Source organism: Apaloderma vittatum, unplaced genomic scaffold (genome assembly GCF_000703405.1).
Source record: "Apaloderma vittatum isolate BGI_N311 unplaced genomic scaffold, ASM70340v1 scaffold19330, whole genome shotgun sequence".
In the NCBI taxonomy this organism is placed as follows: domain Eukaryota; kingdom Metazoa; phylum Chordata; class Aves; order Trogoniformes; family Trogonidae; genus Apaloderma; species Apaloderma vittatum.
In genome coordinates this window covers 40,229-62,082 of record NW_009693086.1, presented here as the reverse complement: position 1 = coordinate 62,082, position 21,854 = coordinate 40,229, and the positions used below count along the sequence as shown (strand labels likewise).

At 41.6% G+C, this 21,854-nt stretch overlaps 2 protein-coding genes across 2 annotated transcripts in view; both read left to right on the top strand.

The window, feature by feature from the left end:
* Window positions 1-8,635, top strand: part of SHPK (sedoheptulokinase) — an 8,873-nt gene extending 238 nt beyond the window's left edge. The window contains 7 exon segments of the mRNA XM_009877919.1: window positions 581-648; window positions 1,081-1,243; window positions 4,473-4,656; window positions 5,807-5,959; window positions 6,880-7,055; window positions 7,157-7,357; window positions 8,219-8,635. Of these exon segments, the coding sequence (XP_009876221.1) occupies window positions 581-648; window positions 1,081-1,243; window positions 4,473-4,656; window positions 5,807-5,959; window positions 6,880-7,055; window positions 7,157-7,357; window positions 8,219-8,613 (1,340 nt within the window). The 3' untranslated portion in view covers window positions 8,614-8,635.
* Window positions 8,636-12,645: 4,010 nt separating this feature from the next.
* Window positions 12,646-21,488, top strand: TRPV1 (transient receptor potential cation channel, subfamily V, member 1). The gene is made up of 15 exons (XM_009877908.1): window positions 12,646-12,954; window positions 13,511-13,677; window positions 13,970-14,122; window positions 14,507-14,647; window positions 15,118-15,416; window positions 15,692-15,868; window positions 16,098-16,262; window positions 16,543-16,638; window positions 17,253-17,323; window positions 18,004-18,169; window positions 18,894-18,960; window positions 19,383-19,699; window positions 20,253-20,380; window positions 20,647-20,762; window positions 21,293-21,488. The coding sequence occupies exons 1-15, from the start codon at window positions 12,653-12,655 to the stop codon at window positions 21,457-21,459; spliced, it is 2,532 nt and encodes an 843-aa protein (XP_009876210.1). The 5' UTR covers window positions 12,646-12,652; the 3' UTR covers window positions 21,460-21,488.
* The last annotated feature ends 366 nt before the right edge of the window (window positions 21,489-21,854 follow it).

The following is a 21,854-nucleotide window of genomic DNA, read 5'->3' as shown; positions in this document are numbered from 1 at the left end:
GTTTCTATGTTACGGAGATTTTAGTGGCTTTCCTGGGTTGCTTTTGAGCCTAGAACGATGAAGATGGTTGTCCAGCTGTCTGAAAGTAGAACTAAAATGCTCTCTGTTTACTGTTTGAGACAGTTGGGTAAAGCAGCTTGCTTTAAGAAAGACCCAGGCTTTGAAAAGTTGCATAAGATAATCTAAAACTATTCTCCCATAAACCATTACCTTGTCTTTAACACTTCCAGTCAGGAAACAGCAGCCGCTTGCCAACCGGAAAGGTACTTTGCACTTTCGCATGAGATGGAATCATAACTGGAAATTCCCCATGGAAATCCCTGGGAATGTGTACTGTTGTTCAAGATTTTTACATTCGTTGTGTTGGTCAGTCTAAAAAAGGATGAATCAATCGTAAAAAATACCTATGAGCAACAATACCAAACAGGCCAACCCTCCTCCCTCCAGTCGTATTTATGCAGCCAAAAGTATGTATGTGCAGCATAATTTACATCTATATGTAGTTTGCATTGGAGTAAAGTTCATACTAGTCTGTCACAAAATAGTCTGAATCTTCAAAAGGGTGAAAACTGGAACACAGCTTCTCTTGTGGTTCTGTTTGCTCAGTTTGGTGAGTAGATTAATTTGCTGGGTAGTTCCAGGAATAAAGTATCCAAAAATGAACTATCAGCCTTTGTCAAAATCACCAGTGAGCAGATACAGATGAGTTTTAGAAAGGTGTAAAGCAGACTACGTGTCACTCAGAACACACAGGTGATCCTCTCTGTGGGGAAGAAGAAGAAAAATATATAAGGTGAACTAATGAAAGCATGAATTTTTTAAAAATTGTGTAATTATGATAACTTAGGAAAGAATTCCTTGGCCTTCAGTGTAAGAGGCTGTTACCTTGTTCTCAACTTGCTAATAAAATTTTTTAGTTCTTGTGGTTTTGTGGGGGTTTTTGCATTTTTTTTTTTCAATTTATAGTGAATGTTATTCTAGTATGTGCTGTTAAGCTAAATGAATTCTGTTCTTTGCTTCTGACTGGAGCAGCCTTGTTTAATAAATACACTGAGAGAATTTTAATGGTTTTCTGCTTAGAAGAATGCTTTACAATTGCAGGGAATGGAGCAGAATGTCCAGACAATAATAAGAGCCTTGGATGAGTGCCTTGCTGCTCTACCGCAGCAGCAGCTTCAAAGAGTCAGTCATATTGGCATTTCGGGACAAATGCACGGGATTGTTTTTTGGAAAAGAAATAAAGGTAACATTAATTCTTTGGCGTTGCAGTTCAGAGTTTTACAATGCAGAAACTATTTTTTTAACACTTAAGTGATAGGTAGGAAACTGCTGCATGTCCGTCTGTTAGAGTTAACAGAAGATCTTCTGTGGGAGGGTTGCTTTAATTGCTAGAATTTCAGCTACTGACTATAGTTAATGATATTGTTTACACAGATTAGTTATTTAGTGTTATGAGATCCCTGCAGAGTCAGCACAATTGTAAAATGAAGGAGGAAAAAAATATGTGTGGTTTTTTATTTGTTCATCATATGCTATCTGCTGCCAGTTGAAAGAACTTCTGCATCATGTGAGTGACTGAGGGAGCGGGGGAATGTTGTTCACCTCATAAAATGCTTAACTAGCTGTTACCCAGTATCTCAACAGCTCTTAACCATTCCGCAGTAGCAGTATTAGCAGTTCTGTGAATGCCCTGGAAAATTAGCTCTGCTTGGTCTTTATGTTAGAGTGTGCATAGCAGTAACGATCCAACAGTGAGTATCTCTGTGCTATTTTGAAGTGCTGTTTGAGGGTACAGGAAAAAAATACGGTTCAGTAAGTGCTGTTTTCAGTTTTGTTTTGTTTTTCTTTACCCCCACCCATAAAATCTGAAGGCATTTTTTTAACCTATCAAGTCACAGACTGTCATGTTGCATTCATTCTGCTGCTTATGCTTCGGTTAGTAGGAACTGAGAAAAGGATTGTGGTTGTGATTCTGAATACTCAGCTGTTTGTAGAATGAAGGGCCAAGACCTCCGAGACAAAATCAACTGCAGTGAAATAGTCACGTGAGGCTGGATTGTGCAGATACTCAAATAATCTTTGTGTCTGCAAGGATTTTCGAAAAATTCAGACCTTGGATTGCCAACCCTATGAGATCGGGAGAGATTATCTTCTTGGCTAACATCCTATAAACTCATTGAAGCATACGGCTTTCAGAACGTGGTTCCATGTCTTCTTTCTCTTCACCTTCTCATGCGCACGGCTGAACAATTACACAAGTCTTGTAATACCAGCAGTTACGCAGATTAAGCAAAAATTTATTGTAAACCACAGAACAGATTTCCCGAAAATGCCTGTCACTGCCTTTCAAAAGTTGCTTTAAGAGACATGCTATTTATTACTGCCTGTAATTTTACATTAAATACTAAAATGATTATAAAGAAAGAAATTCAAAGGCTGATGGACTGAGGGAACTGTTGCTTGCTTTTCAGCTGTCCCAAGGGCTACATAATACAGCCTCGTGGGTTCATGATAGACATAGATCCTTATGTCATATTGGTTAATATTTTATTTCCTAAAGCCGCATGCCACTTCTTTTTTTTTCATTTCTGTCAAGTGAAAGGGAGTGTTTGCTCTCTTTTTTTTTTTTTTTGAGTATACTAAGTGAATCTGTGCACTTTGGGACACAAATTACATTTTTAATAGCATCCTTTAGGGTTAGATTTATGGTTAATAATGTTTCTTAGAATCCATTTAAAACTGGAAGAGTAAACCAATTGAAAACTCAGTTCAAACAGACTTGATAGAGCAGAGAATTAAGGGAATGGGAAAAAGCAGGTGTTTGCTTTGCATGTTTCACATAGGATTTCTTAGCTTTCACAGCTGTCTTTTACTGTGTAGGTGTAACTTCCAATCTCTGCATCTAGCCTGAGAGAGGGTTTTGTGGCGGAATGTGGCCAGCACGGTTTGAAACTCTGCTCCCAGCCCCAGCCAAAACCCAAAAGGTTGCCTCAGGTACAGAGCCGGCTGCAGGCAGAGCGTATCCCGCACCGTGGCCAGGCGTCAGCTGGGAGAGCAAGAGTTGTCTGGGGCTGGAGCTGTGTCACGAAGCGTGCCAGCAAATGTCACATGCCAGTGCTTGAGCTCAGCCTCCGCTCAGTCTGCTGCTCTGACAGCACCGTACGCTGCCTCTGTGCGATGCTGTGGTAAGCGTGTCAGGGCGGGAGGTAGCACGCTGGGCCCAAGCAGTAGCAGACGTTGCTGAGAAGTTGCCATAATTTAGCTGAGGCCTTCACATGAAAGAATGTGAAGGTTTCATCAAAGGTGTAGTGTTTTCTGTTCAAAAGGAACATGCTGGAAGGGTAAAACAAGAAATTAAACCCTATCCTACCTTTGATGAAGCTTTGTTGAGCAGCACTGGCCAAGAATGCTCTTTAGTACTGTGCAGTGGGTTGCTTACTGCATACAGAGCCATGTGGAGAAGCACGCACGAACTCCGAGATGGTGGGAAATGGAATTCGCTTTATTGCAAGCAGACACACGCATTTATACTTATTAGCAAGAAGCACTATTTGTGGGTTACAAACAGGAGACCAGACTGTGCAGCCAGGGTTGTTATTAGCTCATGTACTTCTTCAGTCACTCTCTTATCACACAGGGAGAACAGACTTTCCCAGGTCTGTTTTGATCACACTCTCCCGTTCACTCCCAGGCACATCTTGTGTACGAGAAGCGTCTTATCTTTTCATTCTCACAGACAAACTCCCAACATGAGCTGTACTCGGCTCGTCAGGTTCTCTTTTCATTATTAGCAAGCAAGAGTTATGTACTTGTTTAGAAAAGAGCTCAGGGATGAAAGTCTTAGTTCTGCAGTGCAGTGCTGCTGGCACAGCTCACTGTACAATGTAGGGTATCCACAGATCCAGGTTTCATTTTGCTGTGGCTGAAAAGGTGATGCAAGCACGTGCTGTCCGTCGTAGGCTGTTCGTTACTAATACAACATTCTCTGGGTTGGGATGGTTTACATATGTGAGAGCTGTCATAGCAGCTCATTACCTCCCATAGCAGAACTGCGTGCTTATTTAAGTTTTATCATTAATATCTCAAGGTACAAGTTGCTTGTTCCCCAGGTGCTGAGAGTGCTTATAGAGAAGAAAGGCCTTGGATACCATTCTCTGTTTTAGCAAAGGGTGACTGGCATTATGACATTATGTAGGGCTAAAAAAATATGACTAATTCATTGGATTAAAATCACTACTGGGTCTGTTTCACTTGGATACCATTCTCTGTTTTAGCAAAGGGTAACTGGCATTATGACATTATGCAGGGCTAAAAAATGCTAGTAATTCATTGGGTCGAAATCACTACTGGGTCTGTTTCACTCTTTTTTCCCCAATATATATGACAAATTATCAGGAGTGTTTGGATACAAAGAATGCCAGGCAGACTGCGCTGTGGGAATCACTGGCCTTCTCAGATTGTGCGTGTTTCAGGTTGCACGTGGACAGAGTGTGGTACAGGCCCTGCCTTTGAGCCGGAGGAGGTCAGTCGTCTGGTTACTTGGCAAGACGGCCGCTGCAGTCCCGCATTCCTCGCTTCTCTTCCTCTGCCACAGTCACATATCAGTTTGGCCACAGGATTTGGTTGTGCCACAGTCTACTGGTATTTAAAGAAGAGGTACATTGTTTCTCAAAAGCGCTTCTGTATCAGGCTGTTTCACTGACAGTTTCGCATCTGGAATTTACGTAACAAGTATTCCTGTAGCATGTTAATGCCACTACAGGCTGAGCGGCTGTGTTTCTCTGTAATTATAATATTAATTAAGTAGTCAAAGAATATTTAGTTTATTTGATATAAACTATATGCAGCTGAGCACACAGGAGTATTTGACCACATAAAAATATTACAGATGTCTATAACAGAGGCCTAAAGTATCAGAATAGTTCTACTCCATCCTACCACTCAGAGGAGCTCTGCTAATGCAGCTGGAACACTCTAATTTTGCCTCGTGCAAATTGTGAAAATTACAAACATGCCTAAAACAGTAACAGTTGCTTTGTCTGGTTGCTGCCAGATGCTAAAACAAACAGTCCCTAAATTAATTTCAGTTCCTTCCTTCCTTAGATCCTGAGATCCTTATGAGGTGTTAGGAAGGGCCTGCTTTGTTGTGGCATGTTTGCAGAGGATATAATTTTCCTTTTGTGACGTGGCATCAGCAAGATTTGCTCTTCGGTTTTGTCTGCAGTGTGCCGTGTTTCACAAAGAGCCAGTGTCTTCCTCTGCTCAATAAATGGGGCAAATCTTGGATATCTTGGTTTCTTCCAGTGTGAGTCCAGCAAATCCATGGAGCATGTCATGCTCGTGCTTTAGTGCAGTGTAACTCCTGAGTCCAGCTGCTTTGTTTTGTTCCTACTTTGTTTCACCTTTTGGTATGTTTCCATTGAGTGTCTGCAGGAATTTACCTATTTTTCTCAAGTACTCCAGGATCAACAAAGTAACTTTTTTTGGTGCAAACAATTGCTGTCTTCCTGGTAACTTTTTGCAGTGGTGTTCTTTCGAACCTAGGCAGCTCACTCCTTAAAGCTGCTCTCTCTCCATCTCCCATCGGGAGATAAGCATTGCTGCTATGGTAACATCTTGAAAAAGAATTTCAATTTTTAAAAAGCCAAACCAGAAGAAAAAAATGCAGGTTGATCACTGTGATAGCTGTTTCATTGTGAGATGCAATCACATGTCTGAAGTTCCCTGTAGCAGTGGAAGTAAACTTGCTCCCGCTGCCTTAGAGCACCCCTCATTGTTTTTGCTTTTAAAATGTTTTGTTTAAAAGACCAGATTTTCTGAAGTCTTACGATGCAGCTGGCACTATCCATGACTATGTGGTTGCCATGTTGTGTGACCTGAAGAAGCCGCTCATGTCCGTCCAGAATGCCGCCAGCTGGGGATATTTTAATTCCAGAAACCAAAGCTGGAATACTGACATGTAAGTGCTAAGGACACTCCGTGGGTTTTGTGAGTTGCTTCTGTCAGGCAACATGAACACCCCTTTGGGCCCTGAGTATGAATGTGCTACAGATAAAAAGTGATTAAAAGTTACTCCTAATCAATTGTATTGTGGCCTGTACTGAAGAGCTATTGAGAGCTTGCTCTGGTTTGTAAGGTTGTAATGTTTACATTATTTAAAGTCTGGCACAGTATTTTTAGAAAGACAGCAGAGCTGAGTGAGGCCTTGTTTACCAAATTGTTCTCTTGTTTATTTATTTACTTTTTTTTTTCAATGATTTACTCTTTCAGGGCTAAGTGCTAAGGCCTTATATATTTCAGGGCTTAGGTTAGGCCAGGACTCCGAGGTGAAAAGATCTGCTTATCAAGGTATGAAAGAGTGACAGACACTTGCATTTGGCCTACTGAATTTATACTAATCTGGTGTTGCTGTAGCAATTTAGTATATCTTGCAGTTGATTGTGTAAGGAGTGTTGGACTTAACTCTTTGTCATTTGGTTTTGAACAGCTAACTGCATGAGCTTAAAGTTCTTTAGCACTTAGAAGTTCCTTTTTTGTTGTTGTTATTCTTTTTGTGATTGTCCCTTTACCCCAGGACTGCTTGTCCATATGACATCGGTAGGTTAAACTTGCTGAGCATGTACTGCTGTATAATCTCAGGTAATCAGATTGCATATAAAGGAAAACTGTTTATTCTTCTGGACTATTTTTTTTTACCCAGCCTGTTGAACTGGAATGCTGCCTCTGTCCAAGACAAAGCTTTCTAAATAGGTGAAAGCATCCATAAATCCATTAGCCATAAATGTATGACCAGGTTCATCTGTGACTTCAAAGAGGACATTGTAGTCATGCCACACATTCCCATACTGTTTGCCTGCAATAATATTGTTCTGATTGTAGATTGGAAAAGTCCGGCTTTCCTGTTCACTTGCTTCCAGAGGTGGGAGACCCCGGCAGCATTGCAGGCAGGACGATCTGTGAATGGCATGGAATACCCAAAGGAGCAAAAGTAGGAGTTGCTCTGGGAGATTTCCAGTGCTCTGTTTATTCCTGTTTGACTGAGAGGACCGATGCAGGTATAATCATTTTGGTACCTTATTTTGCTTTCTCGTTGCCCTCCTTCAGGGTGACGTAGTAAACACTGATGTTTATTTGTGTGTGTGTGTGTGTATTCTAGTTCTTAATATCAGTACCTCTGCTCAGCTGACTATCTCAATGCCTGCGGGTTTCCAGCCTCCAGACACACCAGATCCTTCCTCGGCTGTTGCTTATTTTCCCTACTTCAATGGTGACTACTTGGCAGTCGCAGCATCACTTAATGGAGGCAATGTGCTAGCAGCGTTTGTGGACATGGTGGCACGGTGGACAGAAGAGCTAGGTAAGCTATTTCAAGGACAGTTAACGCTTAAAATGGAGGTTGAGCAGCAAGGCAAAAGGAAACTAAAGCAAAGGAGCAAGCCTGGAGCTGGTTTTACAGCATGTAGGGAACAAGGATGTAACTCTTGGGTCATACTTCCTAGATCACTGGAATTTCCTTTTATGAACGTGCTGGGACAGGCATGCTTGGACTCTGCATTCACATTGCCTCTTGGTTTGGGCTTTTCTTTTGTTTCAAGAACACAGGAGAATTTTTTTTTTTCAATTTGTTTTTCAAGAGGAAAGGCCAGCAAATTTGAGGACAGCCTCTAAATTTTTATGAGTGCAGTCCAAAAGAGTCCTTTGATTAGATCAGTTGCCTTTTGCTGCATATTTTGCAGCACTCTAATGGATTTTAAGGCTCAAACTCATGTAATATCTTCTAAGTGCTTTAAACATGGTCTTCACTTTTTTTTCTAATAATCTTTTGAGTTTTGCAATACAGAAATAAACTCTGAAATTGTTGTTTGAGTGAGTACTTGAAATGAACTTTGCATTCATGTGCAGTGCGACCACTGAAGCTAAAGTCTGCCATTAGTGCCTGTAAAGATGTTTTGTGTAACTTAGCACATTATGGATGAAGAGGAATACCTGTATAAGCAGGAAAGGCAGTTTCTGTAATCAGAAAAAGATTTCTGCTATTCTAGATGCAACTGGGTGGGAGAAATGTGTTTCATAATCCTGGAGAAACAATCGACTTTGGGGCATGGAAAAATCTACAGAGTAATTTACTGAACAGGTGGATCAGTGTCCGTTTTACATCTCCCCATGTGAGATACACTTAACCCCTTCAGATTAGTAACATCATATTTCCCACCTGCAGGACTTCAGGTTCAGGAGTCGGCCATCTATACAAAGATAATCAAAGCAGCCTTGGCCCAAACCGACATCAAACTCTCAGTCCTCCCAACCATATTTGGAGAGAGACACGTTCCCGAGCAGTTGGCATCAGTGACCAACATCGCTGTCTCTGACCTCTCCCTGGGTCACGTAACCAGAGCTCTGTGCCGTGGCATCGTTGAAAACCTCTGTTCCATGTTACCCGTGCAGCGCCTGAAGGAAACGGGGGTGAGGAGGATTCTGGGGAGCGGGAGTGCCCTTGCCAGGAACGAGGTGCTGAGGCAGGAAGTGGAAAGGATTTTCCCATTCCCCGTGGTTTACGGGAAGGATGTCGATGCTGCTGTGGGGGCTGCCATGGTGATGTTCCACAGAAAATAAAATCGTTGTTTAAAACATCCTGAGATACAGCTGCTGATTTTTTTTTTTTCCTGGCTGTAGAGTGTTTCCTTTCACTTTCTTGATTTGTTCTGGAGTTGTATTCAACACACAATCGCACTCATTACAGTGGGAAAATAATCACAACCCTTGTATTTAATGTCTGCTTCTGAGTGTACACATTTTGTTGGTCTGTCATTCCCGTTTCTGAAATGAGAAGTAATTATCACATTAAATTTGACTGACTGACTGACTGACTGGGAAAGATCCATTAACCTTCTGCATAAAATGATGCTTCATGTGAGGCTCATTTTCCTTAGAAAGACTAGGAGAGGCGAGTACCTGTCTGTAACTTAGTCTCATGCTTTCATTAGAGACTTGTTGTCCTTAAGGTCTCTTACAATATACATATATATAGCAGCAGACCTGGATGTCAGCCTCGTTTGGGGAGTTTGGTGGCTGCTGCACAGGATCGGTGCCACATGTTGCGTGTTGTCTCTGTAAAAGATGGAATACAGCCTTGGCTTGGATGTTGACAAAAAACCAAAATAAAACATGGAGGATTATTTCTGTGGCTAACCAGGGCAGGGGCAGCCAGGTCAGGTGCAGTGGACTAAGGTCGAAGGCATGGCCAGGCCAGTACCGTGACTGGAGATCCCTGGAATGCTGGTCTTGCCTCCCAGTGGAATATGTATTTATAGGGTGGGAGGTAACTATTCTCTTTATTCGGTGTACGTAATTATTTCACTTCACAGAGTCTCTCAAATAGTCAGAATTTGTGATAAACTGGTATTTGTTTGCAGGAGCTGGTAGAATTGTGGTCTGGCTTGAGATTCTGTCAGCCAAGGCAAGACTATCTCTGACCTACAGGCCAGCTTTGGATACTTCTTTACATCTCTGGCACATCTGCTGATGTTTTTCCATTTGCAAAGGTGGAGAGGGCTCTTAGCCTGTGAAGTCACTCTCAAGCACAGAAGTCACACGAGGCCTATGCAGTGTGTTGGATGCAGGCCCAAGAAATAATTTCCTTCTTGTTTATTACTGGCCTATTTTGGTAAATATTCACAACTCTTTGTGAGTTTATACCTTTAAACTAGGTCCCTGCTGAGATGAAATATGATATGTCCAACAGCGGCTGCAAAAAGCCATGGAGTGCTGCTGGTAAGAGAGAACATCTTCACAAGAACAGCAGGTCAAGGAGGCTGATGAAGGAGGCATTGAAACTCAGAAAATAGAAGAAAGCTCTCAAAGTGGGTACATCAGAGCACAGTAAGACTGAAAGGAGCTGATGCCTGGAATGGGGGAAGAGAGAGAAGGAGTATTTAGCAAAAGGGACCAGCAAGAAGCTAGACACTGAATCGGGGAGACCCTCCACTGCTCTGTATAGTTTTCTTACTGGGTGTCTGCTTTGGAAATGATGAAGGAGCTAATTGTGATGTTGACTGAGATGCTCTGCTCCACAAAGCTCCAGGAGTACCACCTAAGGACCTGGCTTACTGGTAATCTATACTTATGCATTAATAAATAAGCATTTAATTTCTTCTGAGTACAATGCTGTAGGGCATTTTAAGTAGTATGATTAGTTTGCTAATAGGCAACTGTATTATTGTTTTATACATTTAGTAGATAGATGGCAAGACTGAAAAGACAGTTATATTTTACAAAACATAAACCATCAAATAATTTCATAATCTAATTTGAGACCTCAGGAGCTGGAGGTTTGGAGGCTGCTTCTAGCCTAGCAGCTACAGCCTGCTGGAAAAGCTGTTTCTCTAGACTAGTTTTTGGCAGAACCATCTTGCGTAAATTATGTATTTAACAATATATGACACAGGTTTTTTTAAAGGTGTTAGATCCATCCTGGATTAGATTTTTTTTTCCCTAATGATGTTAATATTTAACTGACTGTTACGTATGTATATATTATATAAATAGAGCATAGGAGGAACATGGAATGATAGCGTGGCCTTAGGACTTTCTGTCATTGGTTCTCCCTCAGCTCTGTTCATAACCAGCTTCTCAATACTTGGTGGGGCTTTACAGCAGCCACTCTAGAAAGATGTCCAGAGAGATGACTGATCTCAGAGAAGAGCTGTGGCGTATTTTACAAAGTTTTGTAAATTCAAATGAAACTGTGATCCACAGAAACAATTGTTGTCTGGTGGTTTGGATTTTTTTGCAAGCTTGAGTGTATTTATGAAGAGGAAATCTGGAGAAGAGTACCCATTACTAAATGCAATTAAAGGGGAGGAAAAAACAACAGCAACTTACTGCAATTCTTGTAAAGAGCTTTGCTAAACTCCTGGGAATAGAAGCCACTGATGTTTTTGGTTTCAGAATTGTTCTTAATGATCTTATTACTCTGTTCTTCCAGTGAACTTCCTTTGAATCTAAAAATCGCCAGATAAATAGAACGCTTTCGCAGACAAAGGAAGTGCAGAAGCAAACTCTTGAGGGCGTTTCAGTCCAGGCACCTTGGAGGAGGAATATCCAGCACCAAATTCCTATAGACCAGGGGGTGTTTGCTGAGACTGGGCTATTTTGCTGAAGACAGGATTTTTTGCAATATTTGTAAGTTCTGCATGTGTATTTGAATAGTGTGGTTGTTAGTTACTTGTAAACGCTTGTTATTATTTATTGTTAATTGTGATGTGGTTAGATATTCTATGAAAAATATTTCCTTATTTGTTGTATCAAACTTCAGTGAACATAGGATTCTAAAAGTTTTAGTAGGTTATGCCTTTCTTAGGATAAATAATATTTCTTTTCTTTTTTAAAGAATCCTTTTATAGAATTTTGAAGGTTATTTCCTTTGCATGTTCATGCTTATGACAAAATGCATCTTTGTCTTCATTATCAAAGATATTACCAACAGTTTGGAAATGAAAGCCCATATAATGATTAAACTAGGCTTGAGCAGATTGCCAGGGAGACATGTCCGAGTCTGCAGAACTGAAAATCTGACTTTAATGTACGATGTAGTTTTGAAGACAGCTCCTCAGAATATTTTTGTGAAGAGAAGCAAGCTTGAAGCATGTTTATAACATTATTTTCACACTGACTGTACAGAGAAGATTACTGACCACTGTAATTTTGTTTGTCATTGAAGACTTTTTAAAGATTTTGTAACATTCGTGTGCTCCAAGCCTTAAGATTTCCAAGCAGTCTAGGATTTCAGAGTGCGTGTCCAAGGCTGATCAGTTCTCTAAGAGCCAGCTATGCAGCAGTGGAGACCAGAATGCACCATATCTGAACTGTTTCGGAATATTTTGCGATCAGTAACAAAAAGACCCACGTTTGTCTGATTAAAAGTTTTATAAGAAAGAAGGGGAGGGAGGGGGGAAACAAGCCTGCCTTACTTTCAGTACAGTATATTTGTTAAGTTGTGTCAAATTCTCCATGGTTGTAAATCAGACAAGATCAGATGTGTGGTCTTGCAGTCATCCCTTTCTGTTTCTGTGTCTCATGTTTGAGGTGACATTCATCTCCCCAGAATCACACACCCCAATTTTCATCTAGCACTGCTGTAGCTCTGGTAAAGCCATTAAGCAATAATTTTCCTATACGCAGGAAGCTCTCTGTGCTCAGCATCATTGAGATGGCACAAGCAGGCTTTTTTCGCATACCTGATGTAATCGTTTGAATGTATTATGGCATGAAACAGTTAGAAAGTAGAGAAGTAAAGCAAAGACTGTTAAAGTTTGAGATCGTTCAGGCTTTAACAGTGATTGGAGGAGGAGGAGGCTCTAGTTTTTAAGCTGAAGGAATCAGATCTGCAGTGAGGAGGCCGACAAGCTCTGGGACACTGTCTTGCTTTCTCCTTTCTCAAATGGGTGGGGACAGTGTGGAGGTAATGAGCTGTTGACCTGTTCCAGCTCTGGGCGTAGTGAATACGTGTCCATCTGTCTCACTTCTGGGATGAGAGCAGCCGATCCATTCCCTGCTGTTTCTGGAGAGCAGTCCTAGGCAAAAAGGGACTCATGACCCCCTAAAGTGCTGACTTGAGGTCTCTGCGTTGTTCCACACAGACTGCCTGCTCGTTATGTCTTCCATTCTTGAGAAGATGAAGAAATTTGGCAGTTCTGACATGGAGGAGTCCGAAGTGACAGATGAGCACACGGATGGGGAGGACTCTGTGCTGGAAACGCCTGACAGCCTCCAGGGTACGCTCAGCACCAAGGTGCAGCCACCCAAAAGCAACATCTTTGCAAGACGTGGCCGGTTTGTGATGGGAGATAGTGACAAAGACATGGCTCCCATGGACTCCCTTTACCAGATGGATCACCTGATGGCCCCTTCTCTCATTAAATTTCATGCCAGTTTGGAGAGGGGGAAACTTCACAAGTAAGTTTGTCTTGTAAGATGCAGTTGTAATGAGCAGTTTGACAGCTGCAGACTGTGTTTCTTAGAGCAGCATTTATTCTCTCCATATTAGGGTGCCCATTTTTAGGGTTTCACTGTTTTTTATGCCAGAATAAGGAGGGTTACATCCAGAAGTGACAATAGCTGTTGTCCCTTGGCATCTCTGAAAATTCCATCTATGGATATTTTAGCTAAAATTAGTGGTAGGCCTTAATTCAGTTGCTTGAGACTCTTCAGTGAATGGATGCCACTCAGAATGAGAACGTGGGATTTCCTGGCTCCCAGGCCTACAGTTAGAGTGCCATACCTCACCTCTTTTAAATTCTGTTCTCAACTTTTCAGCAACAGGTGTGTAATTTTATCAGGACATTTGCTTGCAGACTTTGATTATCTTGTAGACTTTGCAGATCCATCTATACTAATCTGTAGTGCTTCCTTCTTCACACAAGCAAATGAAAAATAGTAGTTTATAAAATGGTAGTTTATAAAAAGCCTCCTAAATATCTGACTTTAAGTAATTGAAATTTACCCTTGTTAGGCTCCTATCAACAGATTCCATCACAGGCTGCTCAGAAAAAGCTTTCAAATTTTATGACCGCAGAAGGATCTTTGATGCTGTAGCCCAAGGCAACACAAGGGACCTGGATGATCTGCTACTCTACCTTAACAGAACCTTGAAGCATCTCACAGATGATGAATTCAAAGGTACCCTTTAGTGTCCTCTTCTTCTTCCAGTAGTGCTCCTGAGGTAAAAAAAACCTAATTGTGTTTTGAGTGTCTACAGGAGGTCCTTTAATAGCCAGTACTTCCCTACTGATTGGACAACCCACTGACAGCAACATTATAGGAGAATTCAGAAAAGTTGCAAATTTCTGTGAAAAACTGAATGAACTTTCTTGTCGTTTCAGAAGAACCTCATTCATTCCTGCATGCCTCGGAGTAGATGGTAGGTAGGTCTGTGGTCACTTCTATATAGGTGCAATTCTTTGTGTTACAGAGCCAGAAACTGGGAAAACTTGCTTGCTGAAAGCCATGCTTAATCTGCATGATGGGAAAAATGATACCATTCCCTTGCTGCTGGATATTGCAAGGAAAACTGGAACCCTGAGAGAGTTTGTTAATGCGGAGTATACTGACAACTACTACAAAGGTAAGAGAAACATCTGATGCAGTGAATACTCTTGGTGATAAGGCTAGGGTTAGGCACGACTCTCAGTCTTCTGCATGAGGTCTTCATGCCAGAGGATGCAGCACCCCGAAGTTCCAGTGTGTGATTAGCAATCAGTGCATTTGTGCTAAGGCAGTGTTTTGTTAGGTGCAATATTCTGCAATTTTTTTATATACAATGATTTAATAGCATGTTCAGGAGACTTGACGTGCTGTCTATGCCATCTTTCTTTTTCAGTTCTAGAGCTTTTTGGTCTACAAAGCTCTCAGATCCATCATCTTACATGGAGCTGAACGAATTGTGGTGCCCAAAACTCTCAGTCTGTATTAAATGTTGAAAATTTCTGTCTGATGAGTCTCTCTGTAGGCCAGACTGCACTTCACATCGCCATCGAGAGAAGGAACATGTACCTGGTGAAGCTCTTGGTCCAGAATGGAGCAGATGTTCATGCAAGAGCCTGCGGGGAGTTTTTCAGGAAAATTAAAGGGAAACCTGGCTTTTATTTTGGTAGGAGTGAGTGCAATATGGGCTTTATTGAATGATTTATGTTAGCATTATCCCAAGTGCTAGTTGTTAAATAAGTAACCCTGTTTATGTGGGTCTGGAGGCTCAGAAGTACCAAATGGGCTGTTCAACCACTTAGTCCAAATATTTACTCCCAAAGGCTGAGATTATAAAGAAACACAGTTGGTAGCTGACGGTGTTCAGCATGAGCTTGGTGTCTGCGTGCCTTTGTCTTCTGGGCACTGTATCCTTTGAAAGGTTGTAGCCTTCTGTTAACTTCCCTTTCAGTGCTTTTTTAAGCAGCCGTGTTTCTGTGGTGCAGTAAAACCAAAGAAAATGTGATTCTGACAGCTATCACAAGAATTGGTGCTGTATCAGACCAAGAAATACACCTCTTCTCATGCTGAAAACAACTATATCTTCTATTTATGCACATGTAGTAATGACCACTCACTCCCATTCCTTGCCTGTAGGAGAGCTGCCTTTGTCCCTGGCTGCCTGCACCAACCAGCTCTGCATTGTGAAATTCCTCCTCGAGAACCCCTACCAGGCAGCCAACATCGCCGCCGAGGACTCCATGGGCAATATGGTCCTGCACACGCTGGTGGAGATTGCAGATAACACCAAGGATAATACCAAGTTTGTTACCAAGATGTACAATAACATACTGATCCTTGGTGCCAAAATTAATCCAATCCTGAAGCTTGAAGAACTCACTAACAAGAAGGGGCTGACTCCATTAACTCTGGCAGCCAAAACAGGGAAGATAGGGGTAGGTGGGCAAATGTGTAGCATATATCTCAGCTTTTCTTACGCAGTTTTGAAACGGATGATGTAGAGGTGTAAGCTGTATTTGTATTTTTCATCTCCCAGCATCCAGTGAGAAAATTGTGGTTACTTCAGAGTTTGATCTCTGCAGTGCTCCAGTGGCTTGACTTCAGCACAGTTAAACTAAGGAGTCATTATCCATCCTGTCTTGTGGAGATACTGAGGAATTTGAAGTCCATTAGCACTGAAATGTTTGTTATATTGTTCTTTTGCGATTAGATTTTCGCTTACATCCTCAGACGAGAGATCAAAGATCCTGAGTGCAGACACTTGTCTAGGAAGTTCACTGAATGGGCTTATGGACCTGTCCACTCATCTCTTTATGACCTGTCCTGTATAGACACGTGTGAGAAAAATTCAGTGCTTGAGATTATTGCGTACAGCAGTGAAACGCCGGTGAGTGTGCACCTTCTGGGCATTTTATTCACAGGCTGGGGGGCTCCTGGGGAAGAGCTCCTTGTTCCACACCGTGCAGTTTTGCCTCATTTCTATAAAACAGCAATCTCCTCTCCTGAGTTTAAGGAGACTGGAGGGAACATTGGCTGAAAATTAATATTACTTGCTGTTTTCAAAGCCCAGTGCGTATCAGTCTTATCAAGATTCTCCTTTTTCTCTTTCCACTCAGAACCGTCATGAGATGCTGCTGGTGGAACCCCTTAATAGGCTGCTGCAAGACAAGTGGGACCGGTTCGTCAAGCATTTATTTTACTTCAACTTCTTTGTCTATACCATGCATATCACCATCCTCACCGCAGCTGCTTACTACAGACCTGTAGACAAGAAGGAGAAGGTACATTACTCCTGCCATATATCAGGGGAACCACCCAGAGTATGGGATCCCACATGCGCTCCCACTTGAACGTGTGCTCCTAACATCAGAATTTTCCTCTTTCCTGAAGCTAGGAGGGAGATTTTGAGCTTGCTTGCTTCCCAGTCTTGCTCTCTTACTGCAACACATTCAGAAACTTAACCTGTTCCCCCAGAAATGTCATTGCTTTCAGCTGCTGGCAAGGCCAGCTCTTTTCTGTTTCTACATCTGCTGAACGTACCTATCTTCCTGTCTTACACAGCCTCCCTTCACGTTTAGTCACAGAACTGGGGAATATTTTCGAGTGACTGGAGAGATCCTGAGTGTCCTGGGAGGTCTCTATTTTTTTTTCAGAGGGGTAAGATATTTGAAACTTTTCTTTTTGCTGTTTGAGTAGGTGTGAGAGAGAATCCAGCATGCCTTTCGTATTGATTAGCATTGGCTGCTAAAATAATCAATATTTTAGTCAAGAGCTACAAATCTTTTTCCATGGTCTGACTAAGAGTAACACAAGTTACTGATGAGCTAAGATACGGTTTTATCTATTGTATATAAAGAAAGACGATCCTTAGAAGTCAATGAGAATCTCTGCAGTGAGCCACGCCAAAGCTTAAGAGCGGAGTGTTGCAAATAGCCAGGCCTCTTAAAAATTACCTGTTCCCCTCCTTCCTCTTGGCAGCCAAAGGAGAGTCTACAGTGAGTCACAGGTCCTCAAGCCAGTGACTGAATAGGTTGTTGTGTTCGAAAGAGACACCAGATGTAAGAGAAATCAAGTGTTACTGGAGGGGTTCTCCCTAGATCCGGTGCCTCTGTTGGTTTTGAGCTATTCTTGTGAGCCGTTTTGTAGGTACCCGCTCCCTGACACAGATACTGTAGGAATGCACAGCTGATGCATTCACATGGGATACTTAATTCCTCCTTGGGTGCAAACCTGGTCTTCATTCCCCCCCTTTCTTTTTTTTTTTTTTCCAGATACAGTTTTTTGTGCAGAGGCGCCCGTCGTTCAAGACACTGATAGTTGACAGCTACAGTGAGATTCTTTTGTAAGCTCCAATATCTTTGACTGCCTTTCAGCTTGAAAGAGATGAGTGTGTGAGATCTGTAGCTTTGGCTGAAGCCTGTAATAGGTAGATGCTTTGCTGGATTTTCCTGAGTCCTTACAAAGTACTTGCCAGTGGATATCATAGCACTTGAAGAAGTAGGCCTGGATCAGTAACATTCTTTGGAGGTAAAGCAAACGAAGTGTCTAGAAATTCAGTGACTGTGTCCTGCAGCGGAGTTAGGAATAGATCTCCAAGCTGGACTTGCAAAGTGTATGCATTGAACGTGCAGAAATCCTCCCATTCCTAAAGGGAGCTTTGCCTCTCAATAATTTGAGCCCTTTCTCTTCCCAGCTGGAGTGCAGCTGAACAGGGAAATTTCATGGGTCCGTGGAAAGAGAGGGAGTGCTGAAGAACTTAGTATTTTTAAGGACTTTTCTTCCTTCTAGTTACAAGGAAGAGCAGAGATGAAACTACAAAAGTCTGTATGAAGGAAAACTGAGGAGTTTGCAGGAGGAACTGTAGGATTTCAGAAGGGAAAGAATGAAGAAAGGAAGTGTCTGCCAAGGCTCTTTCGTGTTCTAGAGAATCTCTCGTTCTCCTGTATACCTCATGGGGCCCCTCTGTTCCCACCACCCGTGGCCAACTCAGCGCTCTGCATTCAGACACTGCTTGTCTTTCAGCTTTGTTCACTCCTTGCTGCTCCTGAGCTCTGTCGTGCTGTACTTCTGTGGCCAGGAACTGTACGTGGCTTCCATGGTTTTCTCCTTGGCGCTGGGCTGGGCTAACATGCTGTACTACACCCGTGGCTTCCAGCAGATGGGCATTTACTCTGTCATGATTGCCAAGGTCAGTCCAGCGAGTGGGCGGTGAGGCCAGCAGAGCGCTCAGATAAGGACGCTGCTGCCAACAGCCTCGTTTCCAGGAGGGAAGTTGCCGTATCGACCTTCATGATGCCACTGGGAAATCTCTCATCGCTCTATTACACTTGGCCATTATCTTCTGCGTGAAGTAACACAATTTAAGTTATTTATAAAAACCTCCCGCTCCTCATCCATACATTTTATAGCAGTCTTGATAGTATTATTACCTGCCGTGCTTTAAAATAACTGGACTTGGATAGACATGGGTGAAAGTAGACTGAGAGCGGTGCAGCCTGGTCTGGTGTGAAATGGCACAGCTCCCTACCAGCTGGATATTTCTTTAGCTCTAGTTTAAATGTTACCAAACAGAGCAATTAGCCAAGAGGCAGTAGCTGGCTAATAAACTGTACATGATGTAGACGACTAGCTCAAGAGGGGAAGAACAATGCAACTGTCTCAATGTGGTTTACACTCACGAAGATGAAACCATATGTCTTGCATATGCGTGTAAACTGTTGCATGTATAACAGAAAAGAATGTTTTCTATATTAAAGTCTATCATCTCAGCAGGATAAACAACCATTTAATTCACAAACAGCCCGTTCACAGAGAATGCCTTCTTGAGGCAAAGCAGTGTTTTCTAATTTTTTTTTCATGCAATTTATATTCAAGTTTTAGCAATATAAAAATATTCTATTTCCTTGTTACAGATGATCCTTAGAGATTTATGTCGCTTCATGTTTGTCTATCTAGTGTTCCTCTTGGGATTTTCTACAGGTAATATCATACTTGTAGTTACTTTTTGTTATCTTAAAGAATCTTAGAAAATTTTATTTTTCAAGTGGCTTAGAGTCCTTGTTTTTAACAAAAAACTAACAAATTAACCTAATTACAAAAAAGATCTAATCAGAATAACAATTACATATGGTAATTTTATACAGCTCTTCATCCCTGGGTCTCAAACTGCTTTGCAAAGCTGAATGGAGGAACAGTCCTCCTGTTCTGTATAGATCAAGCTGAGACAAAACCTTCTGAGAGGGTGTCAGTTATGGGGAATATTTTATAGAGCAATTTCACCAAGGGCAATGCACCGTGAAGATAACATGTCTTACCTTTATGCTCATTTTTATTGCTTGCAATAGAATTATGATCTCAAATTGTATTTTCATCCTACATGTGTGATTCTTCTTTTGCAACAGCTGTGGTGACTTTAATTGAAGAAGACAATGAGGGGCAAGACACAAATAGCTCTGAATACGCACGATGCTGCCACGTGAAACGAGGCCGCACTTCCTACAACAGTCTCTATTATACCTGCTTGGAGCTTTTCAAGTTCACTATTGGGATGGGGGACCTGGAGTTCACAGAGAACTACCGGTTCAAGTCTGTGTTTGTCATCCTTTTGGTTCTCTATGTCATCCTTACCTACATCCTCCTGCTCAACATGCTTATTGCACTGATGGGGGAAACTGTCAGCAAAATTGCACAGGAGAGCAAGAGCATCTGGAAACTGCAGGTACATTGGTTCTGTGAGGCTCCTGTCCAAGAAACAAGGTGTGGGGAATCATAAGAAATTTCAGAGATAAGCTTTAGGAACTGGCATGTTTGTAAATAACAGATCACTGCATCTTTCTAATTCTCCTGAACACTTTCTAAAGAGTATATTAGTTCCTTTTCCATGCATATTTGATATTTTGCCCGAGTAGATGTTTCCAGTGTTCCACAGATGTTCAGAATTTAAGAAAAGAAGCACTTTTGTAATTAGACAGAATTATCTGGGCTTTTGATGATGGAAAATCCTGATCAGACTGTGAAGACAGGGATTATACAAGGAGAAAACCAATCTTTACTAGATTCTCACAGGCACATCAGTTTTTGCTTGAGGTAAAAAAGGGAACTTCATCATTCTAATTGCAGGGCAGGAATTCAGCATTTTAGTGACATAATAAGAGAGGTTATGATGCCTGTTCTAAGATGGTGACAAAGCTCAAGGTTTTTAAAATAAGAGCAGAATTTGCGTGACTTTGAAACCGCATCCTCTCAGTGGTCTGCTTTCTTTTCCCTGACAGAGAGCCATCACAATCTTGGATATTGAAAACAGCTACTTGAACTGTATGAGGCGCTCGTTCCGGTCTGGGAAGCAAGTCTTGGTGGGGGTCACACCTGATGGCCAGGATGATTACAGATGGTGCTTTAGGTAACCTGTTTGTGTGTCAAATGAGCAATCTTTTGTCGACAAACAACATTAAAGTATTTGGTATTGGGGAAGCAGAACTTTCCCCTGGAGAGCACTGTTCTGAAAAGTAGCGCACTAATGCTCTCCACATTAGTCAGAATAATCTGTTTTCTGGGTCAGATCTGAGACATGAGAGGTTGCAGTAGAATCATAGTATGTGATAGAAACTCATCCTGGAATTGTTTGGTGATCCTTAAAATAATTTGTTTTTGTTGTTCTCTCTGCAGGGTTGATGAAGTGAACTGGTCTACATGGAATACTAATCTGGGAATAATCAACGAAGACCCTGGGTACTCTGGGGACCTCAAACGAAATCCCAGTTACTCTGTTAAGCCTGGCAGAGGTGAGAGCTTCAGGGACCTAAATCCTAGTGTGGGCTACACGCTGGTGATAGAAGCAGTGTCGATTCATTGTTAGAGGGCAGCCAGTTTATGCCCTTAATAATAATGGCAGTCAGTACAAAATATAAAGGATTAAATGGGCTCATTCACGTAACAGTTTTACTCTCTAGAATAGAAGCCCGGTAGATTCATCAATCTGATTGTAGATTTTACAAGGCAGATATTATGTGTAAATCCTGAGGAGATGGGGTAGTGTATGATGACAGCCAGATAGCCAAGAAGCTGCTTTGGAGGCCCCAAACCCTAAAGTCTGGGAGCTCAGCATCTTGCACAGATGTTTATTTAACTGTACAATCAGTCTCTGCTGTACTTGGCAACTGAAATATGGAAAACTTATGGAAGAGTATAGGGAAGAAAACCACAAAGCCCTTTCTTCCTGCTTCTTCTTTCATCAGTTTCTCATTTAATGCACTTGTATATTTTCTTATGTTTCTGTGGAGGGGAAAAAATTAACCATTCTTTTCCCTTTTAGTTTCAGGGAAAAACTGGAAAACATTGGTTCCGATTTTAAGAGATGGAAGCAGGAGAGAAGAGACTCACAAACTGCCAGAAGAAGTCAAATTAAAACCTGTTTTGGAACCTTATTACGAGCCAGAAGATTCTGAGATGTTGAAGGAATCACTTCCAAAGTCAGTGTAATCTTACTTTATTTTTAAGAGAGGGCAATTAGAGCACTTAATTTATAAGAACAGGGATTTTTGGGTAAAGGTCAGAGTACTTAGGAAATAACCATGTACAAGGATTCATTACATACACTAAATAAACTATTTGTTGTTTAAGCTCATGTCTTCATGGTTATTTTTAATATAAATTGGCAAGAAGCTGTCTATAGTACTTGGTTTGTGTTTAGTTGGCTGGATATTTGCACCTAGGCTGTCTCAAAAGAGCAGTAAAAATCACCAAGAGCCCAGAGATATGCTTCCGTGAGGAAGGTTTCTTGGAAAGCAGATATACAAATGGGGAAACAGGGAAAATACAAAATCATGTGTGATCTAGAGATGTTCTTTTCTCATAACACAAGACCAAATATACTC